General features: G+C 43.1%; 1 protein-coding gene across 1 annotated transcript; it reads left to right on the top strand.

Annotated features, from left to right (window-relative positions):
- The first annotated feature begins 2,971 nt into the window (after positions 1 to 2,971).
- LOC141338196 (NACHT, LRR and PYD domains-containing protein 3-like) lies at positions 2,972 to 20,497 on the top strand. The gene is made up of 6 exons (XM_073843747.1): positions 2,972 to 3,227; positions 5,133 to 6,948; positions 15,213 to 15,386; positions 15,796 to 15,969; positions 19,511 to 19,557; positions 19,905 to 20,497. Exons 1-6 carry the CDS (start codon positions 2,972 to 2,974, stop codon positions 20,495 to 20,497), a joined length of 3,060 nt encoding a protein of 1,019 aa, XP_073699848.1.
- The last annotated feature ends 459 nt before the right edge of the window (positions 20,498 to 20,956 follow it).

Below are 20,956 nucleotides of genomic sequence, written 5' to 3'. Positions count from 1 at the left end.
ACTTTTGGTTAAAGCGAGATGTGGAACAGTACAAATTTGCATCAGTGGCAACACCACCAACTTAACCACATTATTTTTCAATACAGAAGTAAACTTTTGTTTCTGTGAATGTACGAGATGTTCGCTTCATTACGCACGTTAGGGAAATAATGAGAAAAATACAGAACACAATGTTGCTGGAACAGATACTGTCTGTAATGATGGTAATGTGAAAATGTTACCTTTAAAAACAATTAAACTGGTTAATTCATAAGACTGCGACCCTTTCAGCCAATATAACATTTTTCAGTTTGTGCAGCTCAGATCTGCAGCTCTATTTATTCAGTCACATTATTTCATATATTATACAGCCATTGATCTACTACAATTACAGAGCAACATGTTTTTTCTTTTCTTTGTGCCACAATCTCATAAATAAGAGTTTAAAGTAAGGTCTGTAGTGCAGATTGGATGTTATTTTTTATTTTACACAATAATATATATATTTTTTCAAATCATTTTTAATCAATTTCAACGTATCGAAGCTTCATGATGAAATGCTAGACCAAAGAACAAATTTGTATTTTTTTATAGTATGTCAAATAGTTATTAATCATTTACTAATGATGTAGTTATTTCATGATTTACAAAAACATTTTTAATTACATAAAAACACTATTGGCATTTTACTATCATTTATTAATAATATACAAATGTATATTAATGTTTAAACTATTAGTTATTCATTAACAAAACACTTTTAAATTACTTATACCTGATCATTATTGCAAAGTGTTGCCAGAAATTTGATCAAAATGATCTGAAGTCACTGTCACAACCAAATTAAAAACTGTCGATGGTGTGGTGTTTTTTCCAGACAGATTTGGCAACCTTGCTGACAAAACAGAAGTGAGAGCAGATTGTTTTACATGCTGTGTTTGCACTTGACTGTTAGGTTTGTTCATTTTGAAAAACTGATCATCAATCTGTTGTTATTATTTGCTGATGTGGGAATTTACATGTATATAATGGGAAACTAAGGACACTTTGAGAACTTGACTAGTTGCTGAACTTTTTGATCAAAGCAAGTCTTCTGGTGTGGAGCACAAAGGCACTTCCTTATTAATGTAAGTCAGCATAAAATACAACCTTTATCATGAAACACTCAAGAAACATGAATACATATAGACAAATAGGGATTAAAAGACTGATTCGGTTAACTCTAATGTTCTGTAATCATGTTTTCAAACTTTTTATATTATTGATATAAAGATGATTTTAAAGTAGCCTACTGTTGTCACCCATAGGTTAAAGTAATATGAATGTAATGTTTTCTAGTCATAGATATGACTCATTAATTGCCCTTCCTAATTAATGTATTAATAATCCTAATTTCATCTGCATAAAACCAGATGAATTTATTATTGTACAAGACAATGGTCAGAAACACGGGTGTACCAAATAATAGAATAAGATTCAAATAAATTCATGTACAAAGAATAGGCAAATAAATGTTTTAAACAGCTAGTGAAAAACTAACACTGAAAAGTCAAGAGTCAAGTGTATAATGTAAACATGTACAGTTAAATGCACCCAGCATATATGTGACCCTGGACCACAAAACCAGTCATAAGTGTACACTTGTCGAAATTGAGATTCTTATGCCATCTGAAAGCTGAGTAAATAAGCTTTTCACTGATATATTGTTTGTTAAAATAGGACAATGTTTGTCTGAGGGTGCCAAAAATCTAAATATTGAGAAAATCGCCTTAAAAGTTGTCCAAATGAAGATCTTAGCAATGCATATTACTAATCAAAAATCAAGTTTTTATATATTTATGGTAGAAAATGTACAAAATATCTTCATCGAACATGATCTTTACTTAATATGCTAATGATTTTTGGCATAAAAGAAAAATCGATAATTTTGACCCATACAATGTATTTTTGGCTATTGCTGCAAATATACCTGTGCTACTTAAGACTGCTTTTGTGCTCCAGGGTCACATATGTAGAAGGTTATCTAAGACAGTGGGAAAGAGAAATAGAAAGAATGTTTATGGATCATTGTTTAGCATTTATCAATAGCGTTTATCCTGTTTCTTGTGTTTTTCCTAACCTTGTTCCAGTTCTGTTCAGTTTCCTCATCATAGTTTCCCTTAGTTTCATAGTTTTGTTTCATTACTACTTTGGACTGCTCATTTGGATTTTGACCCTCGCCTGTATAACTGGATTACTCTTACGGATGTTCTTGGATGTTACTGTTTGCTGTCTTTGACCCTGCCTGTTTGACCACGTCTCTAAAAAAGGTTGCGTTTGGATCCACCTCTCACCGCCTTTTTGGATAAAAGCATATGCTAAATAAATAAATGCATATAATGTGAACTTTGATTTTCTAGGTACTAATATCTATAATCTAGAGAGCTAGAGGGCTTTATATGTAGGACATCCTTGTAGAAGTAAAAATAGTCTTCTAGATCCATATGTGACCCTCTATGAAATCCTGGCTAAAGTCTCAAAATCTAATTATTAGATAACAAGCATCAAATTTTGATTTCAACCATTCATTTCAGTATGATTTCAAATTTTGACATGGCCTTAATCAATATTAAAGATATCACTAATTATCACTGTCAGTGATAATCTGTGAAGATTACATTTTCACAGAATGTTCTTCACTTTATGAAGAATGTACTATGTAAAGTGATATTGAGCTATGGAAAGTTGCTATAATATGTAAATAAAACTTCTTCTTATGCATAGAGGTTTTTGGTCAAAGTAATAAAATCTCTGTCATATAGATTTAACAGAAGGAAATTGATGTTCATCCAAATGGTCAAATTTAATCTGGTCTGGAGGAAATTGTGTAATAAATACTCATAAATGATCCCCTGAAAGAAATACAGTTTCAGGCCCTATTTAGTCAGTGTTTAGTAAGAGTGACCTATTGTAAAATATTTTCTTTATGTTCAACAGCAGTCAGTGAAGAACGATGGCATCCGTTAAAAGACTGCTTTATGACACACTGGATGATCTGGAAGAAGAAAAATTGAAGAGATTTAAGAGCTACTTAAGAGAAGATGGACCTATTCCAGCTTCTGTACTGGAAAAAGCAAATGTAACTGACACAGCAGATCAGATGCTGGATCGTTTTGGACCAGAAAGAGCTGTGAAGATCACGCTGGATATCCTGAAAAAAATCAACCAGAACCATCTTGCTAAAGAGTTAGAGAATAAACACACAGAAGGTAATAAGTAAAAAAAAAATGGTAATGTCAAACCTGTAATGTAAAAAGTGATAAATCTCTTCATTGCGCTCTTTCAGTCAAGAAAATCAGCTGTGCCCAGACTGAAGTCAGAGTTGATCTGAATACTGAAACAGGTGCAAAACTAAATGCTACAACTGTAAAGCATATGTTGGTTTAATTATAGATCCTGCACAAAGTTTACTTTATAAATCACATTAGCGCATTTGATTATTCGAGGTTTTTAAGTCATGCCCAGAATTATTAATCTCTTGCCAGGCAGGGGCGCCACTCACAATTTTGGGCCCTATGACAAAATATGAGATTGGGCCCCCCCTACCACACCAAAGAAGATCTCTGGGGGCCCCTAAAGTGCGTGGGCCCTTAGAATTGTCCTAACCTATTGTTTTGAATAAAAGATCAAATAAATTAATGATGCAGAATAAATTTTACAGTTTTTGTGTTTATATTTACTAAGGCTGTGACTTTATATATAATTCATATACAGTGGGTACGGAAAATATTCAGACCCCCTTAAATGTTTCACTCTTTGCTATATTGCAGCCATTTGCTGAAATCATTTAAGTTCATTTTTTTCCCTCATTAATGTACACACAGCACCCCATATTAACAGAAAAACGCAGAATTTTTTACATTTTTGCAGATTTATTAAAAAAGAAAAACTGAAATATCACATGGTCCTAAGTATTCACACCCTTTGCTGTGACACTCATATATTTAGCTCAGGTGCTGTCAATTTCTTCTGATCATCCTTGAGATGGTTCTACACCTTCATTTGAGTCCAGCTGTGTTTGATTATATTGATTAGACTTGATTAGGAAAGCTCAGAGACAGAATTGTGGAAAGGCACAGATCTGGCCAAGGTTACAAAAAATGTCTACTGCACTTATCGTTCCTAAGAGCACAGTGGCCTCCATAATCCTTAAATGGAAGACGTTTGGGACGACCAGAACCCTTCCTAGAGCTGGCCGTCCGGCCAAACTGAGCTATCGGGGGAGAAGAGCCTTGGTGAGAAAGGTAAAGAAGAACCCAAAGATCACTGTGGCTGAGCTCCAGAGATGCAGTTGGGAGATGGGAGAAAGTTGTAGAACGTCAACCATCACTGCAGCCCTTCACCAGTCGGGGCTTTATGGCAGAGTGGCCTGACGGAAGTCTCTCCTCAGTGCAAGACACATGAAAAAACACCTGAAGGACTCCAAGATGGTGAGAAATAAGTTTCTCTGGTCTGATGAGACCAAGATAGAACTTTCTGGCCTTAATTCTAAACGGTATGTGTGGAGAAAACCAGGCACTGCTCATCACCTGTCCAATACAGTCCCTACAGTGAAGCATGGTGGTGGCAGCATCATGCTGTGGGGGTGTTCTTCAGCTGCAGGGACAGGACGACTGGTTGCAATCGAGGGAAAGATGAATGCGGCCAAGTACAGAGATATCCTGGATGAAAACCTTCTCCAGAGTGCTCAGGACCTCAGACTGGGCCGAAGGTTTACCTTCCAACAAGACAATGACCCTAAGCACACAGCTAAAAGAACGAAGGAGTGGCTTCACAACAACTCTGTGACTGTTCTTGAATGGCCCAGCCAGAGCACTGGCTGGGCCATTCAAGAGGATCTGCAAGAAGAGGATCTGCAAGGAGGAATGGCAGAGGATCCCCAAATCCAGGTGTGAAAAACTTGTTGCATCTTCCCCAAAAAGACACATGGCTGTATTAGATCAAATGGGTGCTTCTACTAAATACTGAGCAAAGGGTCTGAATACTTAGGACCATGAACTTAAATGATTTCAGCAAATGGCAAATATATGAAATACCTAATCTTCAACTATTATGTTCAACAGTAACATGAGAGGTTTTTTTGTTTTTCATAGTGTTTTCTTCAATTTTATCAGTTTTTTTAACAGAGGACTGGATGCTGCATAAGTTATTGGAAACTCACAAAACGAACATGAAGAAAAAAGCTAAATATATTTTTGAGGGCAACAAAGAAAATGACACAGATCTCATGGCCGTTTACACAGAACTGTTCATCACAGAGGGAGATATGGAGGATGTCAATCAGGAACATGAGATTCTGAAGATTGATTATGCTTTCAAGAGCAAAAAAACACAGGACAAACCTATTAAATGCAGTGATATATTTACTGAACTGAGGAAAAACAATGAGGAGAAGATTGTACTGACCAAGGGAGTTGCTGGCATTGGAAAAACTGTCTCTGTGCACAAATTCATCCTGGACTGGGCAGAAGGAAACACCAATCAGGATATAGACTGTGTGTTCCTGCTTTTATTCAGAGAAATCAACATGATTAAAGACAAAAAGGTCAATCTCCATGAGTTCCTGCTGAAATTTTATCCTGAATTGAAAGATTTGGGTAAATCAAAGTTATATAAGAAATGTAAGCTAGCATTATTATTTGATGGACTTGATGAGAGTCGATTGCCTTTGAACTTTAAAAGTGAAACACTGAACACTGTTGAGGAAAGATCATCTGTAGATGTGCTATTTACAAGTCTGGTCAAAGGGAAACTGCTTCCATCAGCTCTCGTCTGGGTGACATCACGACCAGCAGCAGCCAATCAGATCCCTCCTCGGTATGTGGGTTTGTTTACAGAGGTGCAAGGATTCACGGACCAACAGAAGGAGCAGTACTTTAGAAAGAGAATCACAGATGAAACTCAGGCGTCCAGAATCATCTCGCACATTAAGACGAATCGTAGTCTCTATATCATGTGCCACATTCCTGTGTTCTGCTGGATCACGGCCACCGTACTTCAAAATATTATCATCAAGAAAAATGCAGAGACCATCAGCACAACACTCACTGAAATGTACATTCACTTCCTGCGGATACAGATGGACATGAAGAGTCAGAAGTATGATGACCAAGAAGAAAGAGAACATTTACAATTAAATAGAGAAATGATTTTGAAGTTAGCCAAGTTAGCATTTAAACAGCTGAAGAAGGAAAACATTGTGTTCTATGAAAGAGATCTGAAAGAATGTGGTATTGAATTGAGTAAAGACACAGAGTTCACAGGAATGATCGCTGAGATCTTTAAGATGGAAGATGGACTTTATAAGACAAAGGTCTTCTGCTTTGTGCATCTGAGTGTTCAAGAGTTCCTCGCTGCAGTGCACGTGTTCCTCTGTTACCTGAACAAGAACAAGCGAGAGCTTCGGTTTTTCTTTGAAGATTCACAAACTACAGTCAGACAAAATCTTAAATTCTTTTTTAGACAAGTGCAATTTCATGATTTAACAAAGAGAGCCACTGCTAAAGCAATACAGAGTAAGAGAGGACATCTGGACCTGTTCCTGCGCTTTCTCATGGGAATATCACTGAAATCCAGTCAAAATCTGCTCAAAGGCCTGATCACACACACTGAAGACACCACAGAGAGCATCAAACAAATAACTGAATACATTAAACAAGTACAAAACAAGAATAGCACAGATGAAGCTTCAGTCAACCTATTTTACTGCTTACTTGAGCTCAAAGATCATTCACTATATGAGGAAATCCAGAGTTACCTCAGTTCAGATGAACAACCAGAAAGAGACCTCTCGTCTTCAATGTGCACAGTGCTGACCTACATACTGCTCACTTCAGAGAAGGTGCTGGATGAGTTCAACCCAAAGAGGTTCACATCATCTTTAAACTACAAGAGACTCGTCCCAGCTGTGAGATGCTGCAGAAAAGCCCTGTGAGTAATTTTTTTTTCTTTGGGACATGATTTATTTTATTTACATTTGAACAAAAAGTGGCATGTCCAAAATTATTCATACCCTTCTCAATAATGAATAGAAAAGCTTTTATTTGGCTATTACAGCAATCAAATACTTCCTATAATTGCTGGCCAGCTTTTTGCATGTCGCCAATGGTATTTTTGCCCATTCATCTTTAGCAATGAGCTCCAACTCTTTCAGGTTGGAGGGTCTCCTTGCCATCACCCTGATCTTTAGCTCCCTCCACAGATTCTCAATTGGATTTAAGTCAGGACTCTGGCTGGGCCACTGCAAAATGTTAATATTTTTGTCTGCTAACCATTTCTTCACCACTTTTGCTTTGTGTTTTGGGTCATTGTCGTGCTGAAATATCCACTGGTTCCCAAGGCCAAGTTTCTCTGCAGACTGCCTGTATTGCTCCCTTTTCATGTTGCCATTTATTGTGATTAGGTTCCCTGGTCCACCGACTGAAAAACACCCCCAAAACATGTTTCACAGTGGGGATGGTGTTCTCCCTTTTTATGCCAAATGTTGGCTACATCAATGTGGCTAAACAATTAAATTTATGTTTCATCTGATCACAAAACTGAAGACAAGAGGTTTTTCTTCTTTTCCAGATGAGCGGGCTTTCGTGTGCCTTATCTGGAGAAGTGGTGTCCTCCAGTATTAATAATACTTTGTGTAGCAGGCATAGCTGCCTAATTAATTTTAGAAACAACCTGAGTACTAACTGAATGGTAATCACCTAATTAGATCCAGGTGCGCTATAGGTGCGTGAGGGTGTATAAGGACGGTTTCTGCGTGGTTGGGAATTGTGTAGACTGCTGCAAACTTTGACACCGTCCTTTCGAGCTGTTCCCGTATGGGGATCCTTGAGCTGAGCCGCATATCATTTGGGTACGTTACCATAGATGGAGAAATATTTAATTTGGGGTGAGCCGTTGGCTGTATGCGTTCTGTTTGTTTTAGTATGCATCCCGGGCTGTGTTTGTCCATCGTGCTTTGACGTTGGGAGGGCTGATTCACTAATAATCAGGTGGGTAAACTATTGATTAATGGGAGAATATCTGCGAAAAGATATTGTTTATATTGTGACATCGTTTATATCCTCCTCTGTTTTAGTTGAAGGGACCAAGAGCTGGTAATGTCGGCATGATTACAGCGAGCTGATTGGGACCGTGACCTGGCTTCCCCTTTCTGTTTGGGTCTTTGTCCTCGTTGTTTCGAGTACTATTGTTGTTTCGCATTGCCGCAACGTTCTGTCTTGCCTCACCTCATTTTCGCCTGCCTGACCAGTCCACATCAAGTGAACTTGACATCGGGAAATTACGAGACCCGAGTATTAATTTGTGTGGCCGTTTGCCCACCTCCGCACTGTTTCAACTGGAGGACTGTGTTTGTGGGGTTTGTATGGTACAATTTGATTGTTGTGTGGATGAATTTATAAGTTGATGTGAGTGGTTTGAGTGTGTTCCGTTTGTTTATTGTTGGAAGCGTGTGCGAGTGTGTATATGTACGAGTGTGTGAGCGTGCGAAATCAGTACTAAGGGTTGTGAGTTTGTGTGACCTTATGGAGTAAATTTTGTTGTGTGTATATCGTTGATGGACCAGATGTAATGTGATTGCATCTGTTATTTTGTTGCCTTTCTATTTTGTTGATCAATTTTGTATTTTTCTTTTTTTGTGTTTATTGATTTGATTTATGGTCATTTGATTTTGGTTTCTTTGTTTTTCGTGTTTATTTGATTTTGACTTATGACTATTTGATTGTATTTTTTTTTTTTGTGTGTGTTTATTGATTTGTGTCAATTTGATGTTGATTTTGTCAATTTTGTTGGATGGGCTAAGGAGTGCTGACCACTCTAGGTCCATGTTAATGGGTACCCTTGTTCACTGAGTGATTTGGTTCTTCTGATTTTTCTGTCATCTGAATACACGTGTGTTTGTGGTGAAATGAGTACATTAGTGTACGTTTGAAGTGCGTAGTGAAGTGGAATTGGGGTAGGTTGGTTATTTCTCCTTGCCATTTGATGTGTTATTTTTGATTTGTTTGATTTGTTTATTTTTTTGTTTTGATTTGAAAGCCATATTAACCCCTTGTGTCTGTGTGTTTAGCTTTTATCCCAGTAATAATAAAGTATTGTTATATTTTTTTCTATATTCACGTCTCTGCTCTATTCTTGTGGGAACGGACCTGGGTGTCTTTATTTGACCATTATTTCCCTGGGTGAGATTCCCAGGGTGGCGTAGTCGATGTTATAATTATAATTGAGTCCAGAATAACAAAATTCTCCCCTCTTTCGGGTGCTACATTTGCAGCCCAGATCATGACAGTACCCCCCTCAAGGGAACGGCTTCCAGACGTTTCCAACAACCATCTGGAGGGAGGAGGAACGGAGGAAGGCGAATCAGGGGGAGGGATGGCGGGCCAGGCCCGTGCAGCGGAGCAACGCGAGCGGACATCGCCGCCAGAAGAACGTGAACTGGCCTCGCTTGCCAGAGGAACGGAGTTAGCGCCCGCCGCATCAGGAACAGAGACAGCGGTCGCCATCGCATCAGGAACGGAGATAGCGGTCGTCGCCGCTTCGGGACCAGAGATAGCGGTCACAGCCGAGTCAGGAACAGCGATAGCAGTCGCCGCCGCATCAGGAACAGAGATAGTGGTCGTCGCCGCTTCGGGACCAGAGATAGCGGTCACCGCCGCAACAGCGATAGCGGTCGCCGCCGCATCAGGAACAGAGATAGCGGTCGCCATCGCATCAGGAACGGAGACAGCGGTCACCGCCGCGTCAGGAACGGAGATAGCGGTCGCCGCCTCATCAGGAACAGAGATAGCGGTCGCCATCGCATCAGGAACGGAGATAGCGGCCGCCACCGCATCAGGAACAAAGACAGCGGTCACCATCGCATCAGGAACGGAGATAGCGGTCTTCGCCGCTTCGGGACAGGAGATAGCGGTCACCGCCGCGTCAGGAACAACGATAGCGGTCGCCGCCACATCAGGAACAGAGATAGCGGTCGCCATCGCATCAGGAACGGAGACATAGTCCATATAATTGTGAACAGGTGTAAGTGCAATGAGTGCTAATGACAAGACAGGAGTGAACGATCAGGGAAGTGCAGTGCAAGGAAGGGAAACAGCGCTCTCAGGTGGCTGCGGGAAACCCCACAGCCCAGATCATGACAGTACCCCCCGTCAAGGGAACGGCTTCCAGGCGTTTCCAACAACCATCTGGAGGGAGGAGGAGCGGAGGAAGGCGAATCAGGGGGAGGGATGGCGGGCCAGGCCCGTGCAGCGGAGCAACGCGAGCGGACATCGCTGCCAGAGGAACGTGAGCTGGGCTCGCCGCCAGAGGAACGTGAACTGGCATAGCCGCCAGAGGAACGTCCGCAGACACCGCAGCCAGAGGAACGTGAGCCGGCCTCGTCGCCAGAGGAACGTCAGCGGACGCTGCTGCTTCGGGAACGGAGATAGCGGTCGCCGCCGCCGCATCAGGAGCAGAGATAGCGGTCGCTGCCGCATCAGGAACGGAGATAGCGGCCATCGCATCAGGAACGGAGATAGCGGTCGCCGGATCTGGAACAGAGACAGCGGTCGCCATCGCATCAGGAACGGAGATAGCGGTCGTCGCCGCTTCGGGACCAGAGATAGCGGTCACCGTCGCGTCAGGAACAGAGATAGCATTCGCCATCGCATCAGGAACGGAGATAGTGGTTGTCGCCGCTTCGGGACCAGAGATAGTGGTCACCGCTGCGTCAGGAACAGCGATAGCGGTCGCCGCCGTATCAGGAACAGAGATAGCGGTCGCCATCGCATCAGGAACGGAGACAGCGGTCACCGTCGCATCAGGAACAGAGATAGCGGACGCCACCGCCTTCCTGCAGAAGAGCGTCTCCGCCCCGCTGCAAAGTAGGGGTGCATCTGCGCAGCCTCGGCTCTATAGGCGTCCATCTCCGCCAGGCCGACGCTGCCTCGAAGGACATCCCCGCTGTCTCGGGAACAGAGCGGTTGGTCGCCGCCGCCCCCAAGCGGGGGGACGCCGCCTCCCTGAAAAAATTCCTCCCCGCTGGACCCATCTTAGATGTCTGCATTCTGTCACAATAAGAAGGAAAGGGTCTGGGTCCAGATGCAGGTAAGAGGTTTTTTAATTAAACAAATAAACAAAACCAAGAACACGATCAAAGGCCAGGGATTTAAGAAACACAGAGTATACTTGACAGAACTAAAGACAATGCAGACATGATGAATGGTGAGCAATGAGGGTTCTTATTCCATATAATTGTGAACAGGTGTAAGTGCAATGAGTGCTAATGACAAGACAGGAGTGAACGATCAGTGAAGTGTAGTGCAAGGAAGTGCTCTCAGGTGGCTGCGGGAAACCCCACAGCCCAGATCATGACAAGAAGTACATTTTAGGTGCAATTTGCCGGTTGTCCAGCAGGTGCCCTAATAACTCTGTCTCCTTACAATGCACTTAAGGCTTTACGATTACTCCAGAGCACTCGTAGATCTGCGAAGATTTTCAAGTGCTACTTAAGTTACGATGTTTTTGGGAAACAGACCGTAATATTAAGATACGTCGTAAGATCATTTTTACGAACTTCTTAGGTTTACGATGCTCTTGGGAAACGCAGCCCAGGTCAATTTTTGCCCATCTAATTAATATTCATGAGCCTCTCTTCTGATTGGCCTGTTGTTTTCTGAGTGACGCACGGCCAGGCCAACCACAAGTAACTACAGTCATGTATGCTGTAACCTAGCCCAGAGCCTAGCCTGCTGTGGCTTGATGATACTCAACAGGATATTTCAGAATGATTGTTAATGTTTCTTTCTTTTTCAAACACCGAATGCAGTAAGCTACATAACTGTTGCTATAGTAAAGCCCCTTTCACAATGCGCACTAATTCCGGAAAATTACGGGAACGAGCGCTGTGTGAACAAAAGCCAGAACCAAATGCCAAAAAGGCAGTGTTGTAGTGATGATGCATGTTACCCTGCAACTCTTGACGACGAAAAAAATATGTGCAAAGTGGAATGAAGCAGCGATCACGGAGCTCCTCACTATCAGCACTGAAGCACAGATCCTTCATTAGGTTAGTTTCAGTTTAGTGAAATGTTCGCGTCGCATTACATCTCACATCCAAATGTCACATGTCTTTATGGATTTTGTATATAGCATGCACAGATTCCGGAAAACAACTGTGAATGAACCAAATTAAACAATTCCGGAACAAATCATGGGACACATTACCCGTGTATTTTCCAGAATGGCTGTGTGAAAGAGGCTAAAGTTGACGTGCCAGTGGTCTCTTATATTAACGTTGTGTGGAAGCCTGTGCAGTGATGACTGAACAGGGTTTTCTCACTTGTTTTCGTGTTGTTGTTAAGCAATGGCATGGACACGATGTTGTCTTTGGGTTTTACAAAACGAGGGTGGGACAGTGTGGTGCTCCGGGTGGTGACTGAAGTTGGTGACTGAGTAGATCGGACGTCACATTTTTACGGAAGTCACAGCGGCTCGTGAAAAGAAACAGCTACTTTAAGCAGGCTGTGTGCATTTTACTGTGGATTGACTGTTTTGAACCTTATATGGTAGTTACATACATAGTGTCATGACTTTGGACTGTGGGTTCCCTCAGCCACCTGAGGTCGCTGTTCCCCTTGCACTGCACTCCCCTGATCGTTCACATCTGTCTTGTCATTAGCACTGATTACACTCACATCTGTTCACAATCATCTGGACTACAAGAACTCTCACTTTTCACTCCTGTTTCATGGCTGCATTGTCTTTTGTCCTGTTTGTCTGCTGTGTTCCTGAGATCCTGGCCTTAGATCGTGTTCCCTGTTTTGTTTATTTTGTGTTTTTGTTTATCACGTTTGTGCCGTGTTGGCCTTTTGTTTGTTTAGTTTGTTATTATTTAATTAAAATACTACTCACCTGCATTTGGACCCAGACCTCCCTTATTCATCGTGACAGAATGCAGCCATCCACTATGGGTCCAGCGGGGAGTTTTTGTCCGATCGGATGGCGGCCATTCACGCCCATATGGCGGCGATGGACGCCTATGAGGTGGTGGCTGCGCTGGAGCGCGTCCGCCTCAGGGCGAAGGCAGAGACGTTCCTTCAGGGGATGGCAGCCGCGCAGGGGCGCGCTTACGTTCCTTTTGATGGGTCGGTGACTGCTATCTCCGTTCCTGACGCGGCCGTGACCGCGCTCTCTGTTCCGGAAGCGGCTGTGGCCGCGCTCTCTGTTCCTGACGCGGCGGTGACCGCTCTCTCTGTCCCTGACGCGTCGGCGACCGCGCCCTCTGTTCCTGACGCGGCTGTGAACGTGCTCTCTGTTCCTGACGCGGAGGCGACCGCGCTTTCTGTTCCTGATGCGGCGTGACTGCGCTGCACGGGCCTGGCCCGCCATCCCTCCCCCCGATTCACCCTCCCCCGTTCCTCCTCCCTCCAGATTTTTTGTTTGGGAACGTCTGGAAGCCGTTCCCTTGAGGGGAGGTACTGTCATGACTCTGGACTGTGGGTTCCCTCAGCCACCTCAGCCACGCTCTCTGTTCCTGACGCGGAGGCGACCGTGCTCTCTGTTCCTGACGCGGAGGCGACTGCGCTCTCTGTTCCTGACGCGGAGGCGACCGCGCTCTCTGTTCCTGACGCGGAGGCGACTGCGCTCTCTGTTTCTGATGCGGAGGCGACCGCGCTCTCTGTTCCTGACGCGGCTGTGACCGCTATCTCTGTTCCTGACGCGCCGGAGACCACGACCTCTGTTCCTGACGCGGCGGTGACTGCGCTCTCTGTTCCTGACGCGGAGACGACCGCTGTTTCTGTTCCTGACGCAGCCCTGACCGCGCTTTCTGTTCCTGATGCGGCGGTGACTGCGCTCTCTGTTCCTGACGCGGAGACGACCGCTGTTTCTGTTCCTGACGCAGCCCTGACCGCGCTTTCTGTTCCTGATGCGGCGGTGACTGCGCTGCACGGGCCTGGCTCGCCATCCCTCCCCCTGATTCACCTTCCCCAGTTCCTCCTCCCTCCAGATTTTTTGTTTGGGAACGTCTGGAAGCCGTTCCCTTGAGGGGAGGTATTGTCATGACTCTGGACTGTGGGTTCCCTCAGCCACCTGAGGTCGCTGTTCCCCTTGCACTGCACTCCCCTGATCGTTCACATCTGTCTTGTCATTAGCACTGATTACACTCACATCTGTTCACAATCATCTGGACTATAAGAACTCTCACTTTTCACTCCTTTTTAATGGCTGCATTGTCTTTTGTCCTGTCTGTCTGCTGTGTTCCTGAGATACTGGCCTTAGATTGTGTTCCCTGTTTTGTTTATTTTGTGTTTTTGTTTATCACGTTTGTGCCGTGTTGGCCTTTTGTTTGTTCAGTTTGTTATTATTTAATTAAAATACTACTCACCTGCATTTGGACCCAGACCTCCCTTATTCATCGTGACACATAGCCCCTAGACCTCAGTTATCATGAAAAAAAGCCAGGAAATTTCAATTTTGACAATATGGAACCTTTATATTAATCATTTGGTACAATGTACTTATTGTGTACGTACATGTTTTTACATTGTACTTATATATTTTTAAAAACCTATATGTAATTACATTTGTAATTAATTTCTGAAATTACCACTGTTGACCCACTTTAGATTTTAGTTCTCACTTTAGATTGGGTCATGATATATCACAAAATGTAATTAATTATAATATAATAAAGTGCTCAAAACCAACCTTTATTGGTCATTAATTGCCTTAATATTCAGGTTTTTTACATGTACAATTACATGAAGCCTATGCCCAAAATTAAGCATGACCACTTAAAAAATAAATAGCATAATGCTGTCAATATGAAGTGCATACAAATACTTATTCGATCACATTGTTAAAAGTTATCAGTTAGGATTAGGTGTATGCTTACAGTTAGGCTTGAAGGGGACAGGATATACAGTTCATACAGTATAAAATAACTATTTCTATAGAATGTCCCTATAAAATATGAAAACTGGTTAATAAGTTGTCAACAAAGCATTATCTAACTCTTTACATATAACTCTTTAAACATGTTAATTACAGTGCCATCAATGATGAACTCACTATTTCTATAGTCTTTTAATGTGTTAACTACTAATGAACTATAATAGTTTTGAAATTTACAAACATACACTCCAAATTATAAACTACATAACTTATCTGATAAATTCACATTTTTATGGTTGTTTGTTTTGTTCTCTTCACAGGCTGTGTTGGTGTCATCTCACTGCTCAGTCCTGTGAAAGTTTGTCTTCAGCTCTACAGTCCTTAAACTCGGTCCTGAGAGAGCTTGATCTGAGTAATAATGACTTGCAGGATTCTGGAGTGATGCTTCTTTCTGAAGGACTACAGAGTCCAAACTGTCAGCTAGAGATACTGAAGTAACTGGTTTTCCATAAAATAATTAACAAAATGCTACTCAAATTGTAATCAGGGTGTAAACCAAATCTGGCCAACATATGTTCCAGAAAATGTGGCCCAGGTATATTAAAACCTATCTGGGCCAGTTTTGACAAAGATATGACACTTTAAGCACTGGTTAAAGTGGGCCAGAGCCTAAAGTGACCCGCATATAAAATGACAAATATTGCCCATATAATTATTTAACACTTTTGCCAAATATACGGCACAGTCAGCATTGGAATAGGGAATATTTGTTTCTTCCTGATAATGCTAAATGAGCACAAAATTGTATTTTTTTGTGACTAGTTGTTTTTAATGAATAATTAGTTCATTATTAAAAGGAACAACAAACACTAATGTGATATGGACTGTTGTATGTTTTTGTAGGTTGTCTGGCTGTATGGTGACAGAGAAAGGCTGTTATTATGTGTCTTCAGCTCTGACTTCAAACCCCTCACACCTGAGAGAGCTGGATCTGAGCTACAATCACCCAGGAGATTCAGGAGTCAAGATGATTTCTGAAAAACTGAAGGATCCATACTGCTCATTGGACAAACTCAAGTATGTCAGCTGAAGGAGGTTTTGGGTTTACTGTTTAAACTTTTCAATGTCTCTGTATTATCTATATGAGTATAGGCATTTTTAGAGGATACAACAATATAAAGGATTTAAAGAGCACTACTCTGAGGAGTAAAATTTTAACTAAACTGCTCAGACAAAACAAATTAACAACACAACATTACTTTTACTCCCTGACTGGCAATAAATAGGAGCAGACAGTAAAAATACAACAAAAATGGCAGCCACCTTCCTACAGCTTTTAAAAAAGGTAGAAACAAACATATTCAAAATGATAATTTATGTTGCAAACATTAACAACTTAACAAAAAAGCCCTAACCTTGAATATTTTATCTTGAATAAGTTACACATTAGTTGACACTACCTCAGATTAAAGAGCACTGCGGGGAAAAAAACTGACAGTCCTACTTTCTCTGGGCCCACACAAGGATCTGGTGCGCCAGCTTGTATAAGGGGCGCAAACGCAGACCTCCTTGGTGGTTGATAAAAGAGACCACCGCTGTGTTGTCGGTGCGCACCAACACATGGTGGCTTCTTAGGTCCGGGAGAAAGTGTCTCAGAGCCTGAGACACCACCACCATCTCCAGGCAATTGATGTGGCACGTGAGATGATGACCCCTCCGCAGACTATGGGCGGAGCGGCCACTCATGACTGCTCCCCAACGGGTGAGGGATGCGCCCGTCGCAAGTGTGACACAGTGACAAGGAGCTCCCAGAACCGGGCCCTGATTCAGAAGGTTTCCTCCATATGTCTAAGGCACGAAAGCATCACCGCGTTACCTTGATCATGCGAAGCAGGTTTCCCCTCGGTGAGAACCTCTTGGTTTTGAGCCACCACTGTAGGGGTCTCATGTATAGCCGGCCAAAAGGAATTACGTTGGACGCAGCTGCCATCAGACCCAGCAGTTTCTGGAAACGCTTCACAGTGAGTGACCGGCCTTCTTTTATTCTCACAACCTCTGTAAGGATTTAATCTACACGAGCGGGAGACAGATGTGCCCGCATCGTGGATGAATCCCACACAACGCCGAGATAAGTGGTTCTCTGTGATGGAGAAAGCACGCTTTTCTTGGCGTTTAGTCTTAACCCCAGCTCTTTCATGTGTGACAGAACAACATCTCGATGTTAAACTGCCACCTGCATGGACTGAGCCAGAATCAGCCAGTCGTCGATGTAGTTGAGTATGCGGATGCCCTGGAGTCGCAGAGGAGCCAGAGCTGCATCCACACACTTCGTGAAAGTGCGGGGTGAGAGTGCAAGGCTGAAAGGAAGAACCCGATATTGGTATGCTTTGCCCCTCAAAGCAAACCTCAGGAACTTCCTGTGTTGGGGAAGGATGGAGACATGGAAATAAGCATCTTTCAGGTCTATGGTCACAAACCAGTCCACGGACCTGATCTGTGACACGACCTGCTTGACAGTCAGCAATCTGAATTTTAGTCGCATGACTGAGCGATTTAGGATGCACAGGTCTAAGATGGGCCTGAGGCCCCATCCCTCTTGGGAACAATGAAGTACCGGCTGTAGAAACCGGGACTCTTGCTCATGAGGAGGGACCACCTTGATGGCCTCCTTCCCCAGAAGAGTGTTTACTTCTTGTTCCATAACAAGAGCCTGCTCTGGGCCCACGACAGTGGGAAATACTCTGCTGAAACAGGGAGGAGGAGCACCGAACTGAATGCGGTAACCTCTTTCTACAGTGTGCAGGACCCATTGAGAGACATTCGGCAGAAGCTTCCACGCTGCCAGAAAGTCTACTAAGGGAATCAGCCTCTTGAGGCTGACCTCTGGTGTTAGAGGGACAGCTGGCATGGGGTCCTGAAGCAGGGAACCGGCAGGAGAGCGCCCAACCAGCTGTTGAAGGGACCTCTGTAGAGGTCGCGAGCTTCCCGGTACCGCTACTATAACGGGCGGTAGTCGAGAAATATGCTCACTGGGGACCGCTGCGCCCTGAAGCACCGGAGGTGGCAGGGTTGGCAGAACAATCTCCTGAGGACACTGAGGAGAGACAGGCACCGAATAATGAGGTTTTAACCGCTGTTCCCTAGAAGGGACTGCCCTCATTGGCCCTCCATAATGGTCAGGGCCTCTTTGCCGTGCTTGCAAACGTCTGTTCTACCCAGGGCATCACCGTGTAAGCCTGCTCAGACAGTTTGACAGTTTGAATAGTGGGCGGCAGACGGGCTGTAGAGCCGCGAGGAATACGGTTTTCCCCATGACCTCGACACCTCGGTGTGGAGGTCAGGGAAAAATGGAAGGCTCCGGTGCAGAAGTGGTGGCCGAGACCACAGAAAGCATTCATCCAGCTTGCTATGCTGTGGTGCGGCCTGTCTCTCGGCTGGCCACTCCAGATTAAAAGTGGCTACTGCACGAGTGACCACCTCTAATAGCTCCTCATGTTGGGGAGATTGAGGGGGTGATTCCTCATCGGCGCCCTCTACATCCACCTCCTCGGAGGAAGATAAGAGAAGCGCTGAGCCCTCTCCCAGGGGGCGGGCGATGGATCTGGCAGGTGAGGTAGAAGATAGGGATTCGCCTTTCTCCATACCCTCTGCCAGATCCAATTGCGATCCCCACGAGTGCAATCGCCGCTCCGCCCCGGCGGAAGCGGGACCAGACTGGGGATTTAGGACTGGGCTGGCGGTTCGTGCCGTTGGCACGGTATGTGGGGGTTGCTGGCTTATGGCAGGCTGGCTCGATGCGCTGGGCTTCGGAGGGGGCTGAAGGATAAGACTTATTCAGCTTTGGAGCTTCTTCGACTACAAAATCTGATACGTTTAAAAACAGAATGAGATTGACTAGCTCGATTAAGGGAAAACAACAGGCTGGAGGATTGAAGCGTATAGTCTCATCATCCAGCCCCAGAGCAAATATAGCGCAGAGAGAAGCATCGGTCCAGCCTACCTGATGGGATAGCTTGAGGAATTCCTCCACATATCGCTCCACCGATCGCAGTCCCCATAGAGAGTCCTCAGCCCGATTCATCTTGTATAGGTCCATGATTTTGTCACACTACTGCCGAGGAGATGAGCCAGATGAACTTGGAGAAAACCGGAGTATAAATAAAACTGAGATTTATTGAGAAACATGGAACAAGAATCAAAAACAAAGAACCAAAGTAACATTAATTACAGACAATGGGAGTGAGAGACCAAGGACTATAAAGACACAGAAACAGGGGAGTGGTTACCAAACGAGCTAAACAGGGGAAGTACAAATATGGGCAAGGCTGAACTAAAAACGCTAAACCAAAAGGGGGAGACAACAGAACAAACCAATTAAACTAGAAACACAGTAGCCTAGTACTTTGTTTTAACCTGTAAAGTTAGTATGTTACTGCCTTCATTTTAATTTTGTTAGGAATAAACTTTCATACAGAACATCCTAGCCACTACATAATAACAGCCCAGCAACCACCCGAAGTTCCTTAGCTTTTGTGGACTGATTGAATATGTGTGTGTGTGTGTGTGTGTGTGTGTGTGTGTGTGTGTGTGTGTGTGTGTGCACGTGTGTGTTTTCTAGTGTGGATCATGGAGGAGAATCCAGGATTACAGCAGGACTGAAGAAATGTATGTCTACAAACACAAACACATATAACACACACACACACACACACACACACACACTCTCTCTCTCTCTTACACACACACACACACACACACACACGCACATATAAAACACACACACACACACACACACACACACACACACACACACACACACACACGTGGGGTTTAAATGTTTTATGGGAACATTCTATAGGCGTAATGGTTTTTATACTGTACAAACCGTACTTTCTATGGCCCTACACCTAAACCTAGCCCTCACAGGAGATTGTGCACACTTTTACTTCCTCAAAAAAACTCATTGTTGCTGTAGTGATTGTTGTGGTAAATATCTCTGTTCTTGTGTTCAGATACCTGTTCACTCACACTGGATCCAAACACAGCAAACACAAAACTCAGTCTGTCTGAGGAAAACAGAAAGGTGACACGTGTGGAAGAGAAACAGTTGTATCCTGATCATCCAGACAGATTTGATGTGTTTCCTCAGGTGTTGTGTAGAGAGAGAGTGTGTGGACGCTGTTACTGGGAGATTGAGTGGAGTGGACATAATGGTGTGGATATATCAGTGTCATATAAGAGCATCAGCAGGAAGGGATGGGGTGATGAGTGTGTGTTTGGATATAATGGTCAGTCCTGGAGTTTGATCTGCTCTCACTACAGTTACTCATTCACACACAATAAGATAAAGACTGATCTCCCTGTGAAGCCCATCATCATCAGTAGAATAGGAGTGTATGATGTCTATAGAGTAGGAGTGTATGTGGATCACGGTGCAGGAACTCTGTCCTTCTACAGCGTCTCTGACACAATGAGCCTCATCCACACAGTCCACACCACATTCACTCAGACGCTCTATCCTGGGTTTGGGGTTGGTTATGGATCATCAGTGAATGTGATGAGAGATTCTACTCTGACTGAAATTAGCTCCAGGACAGTTTCATAGTATTTATTAAAATATATTTATTTTAACTACAGTAAAACTGTTGTTGTTTTCCTTTTTTTATTACATAATTTAATGGCGGTATATTTATGAACAAAAAAATAAAATATGTAAAAATGTGTTCAAATATGTACAAACTTTTTTTAGATCATTAGTGCTTAGTATGCTGTCTGCCCCCTTTTGACTGCTTTTGTTTCTCACAAAAACTGCCTTTATGCCCTTATTGCTCTTAAAAGTGTGTTTTTTTATTGTTGTTGTTTGGCTTATAAACTAATAAAAATACTTTTAAAAAATTTACAACTTTGAATTGATTTAAACAAGTATTACTTTAGATATAATGCAAATATTTAGCTGAAATATTGTATCAATACCGGGCTCTTAATTTAAATTCCACAAATTATAACTTTCAACAAATAATAATAAAATAAAATATATATTTAGAATATAAAATAAAGTATATAT

The sequence above is a fragment of the Garra rufa genome, chromosome 7 (assembly GCF_049309525.1).
Source record: "Garra rufa chromosome 7, GarRuf1.0, whole genome shotgun sequence".
In the NCBI taxonomy this organism is placed as follows: domain Eukaryota; kingdom Metazoa; phylum Chordata; class Actinopteri; order Cypriniformes; family Cyprinidae; genus Garra; species Garra rufa.
Note: the sequence above shows the minus strand (reverse complement) of the source record. Positions and strands in the feature narration are given on the sequence as shown.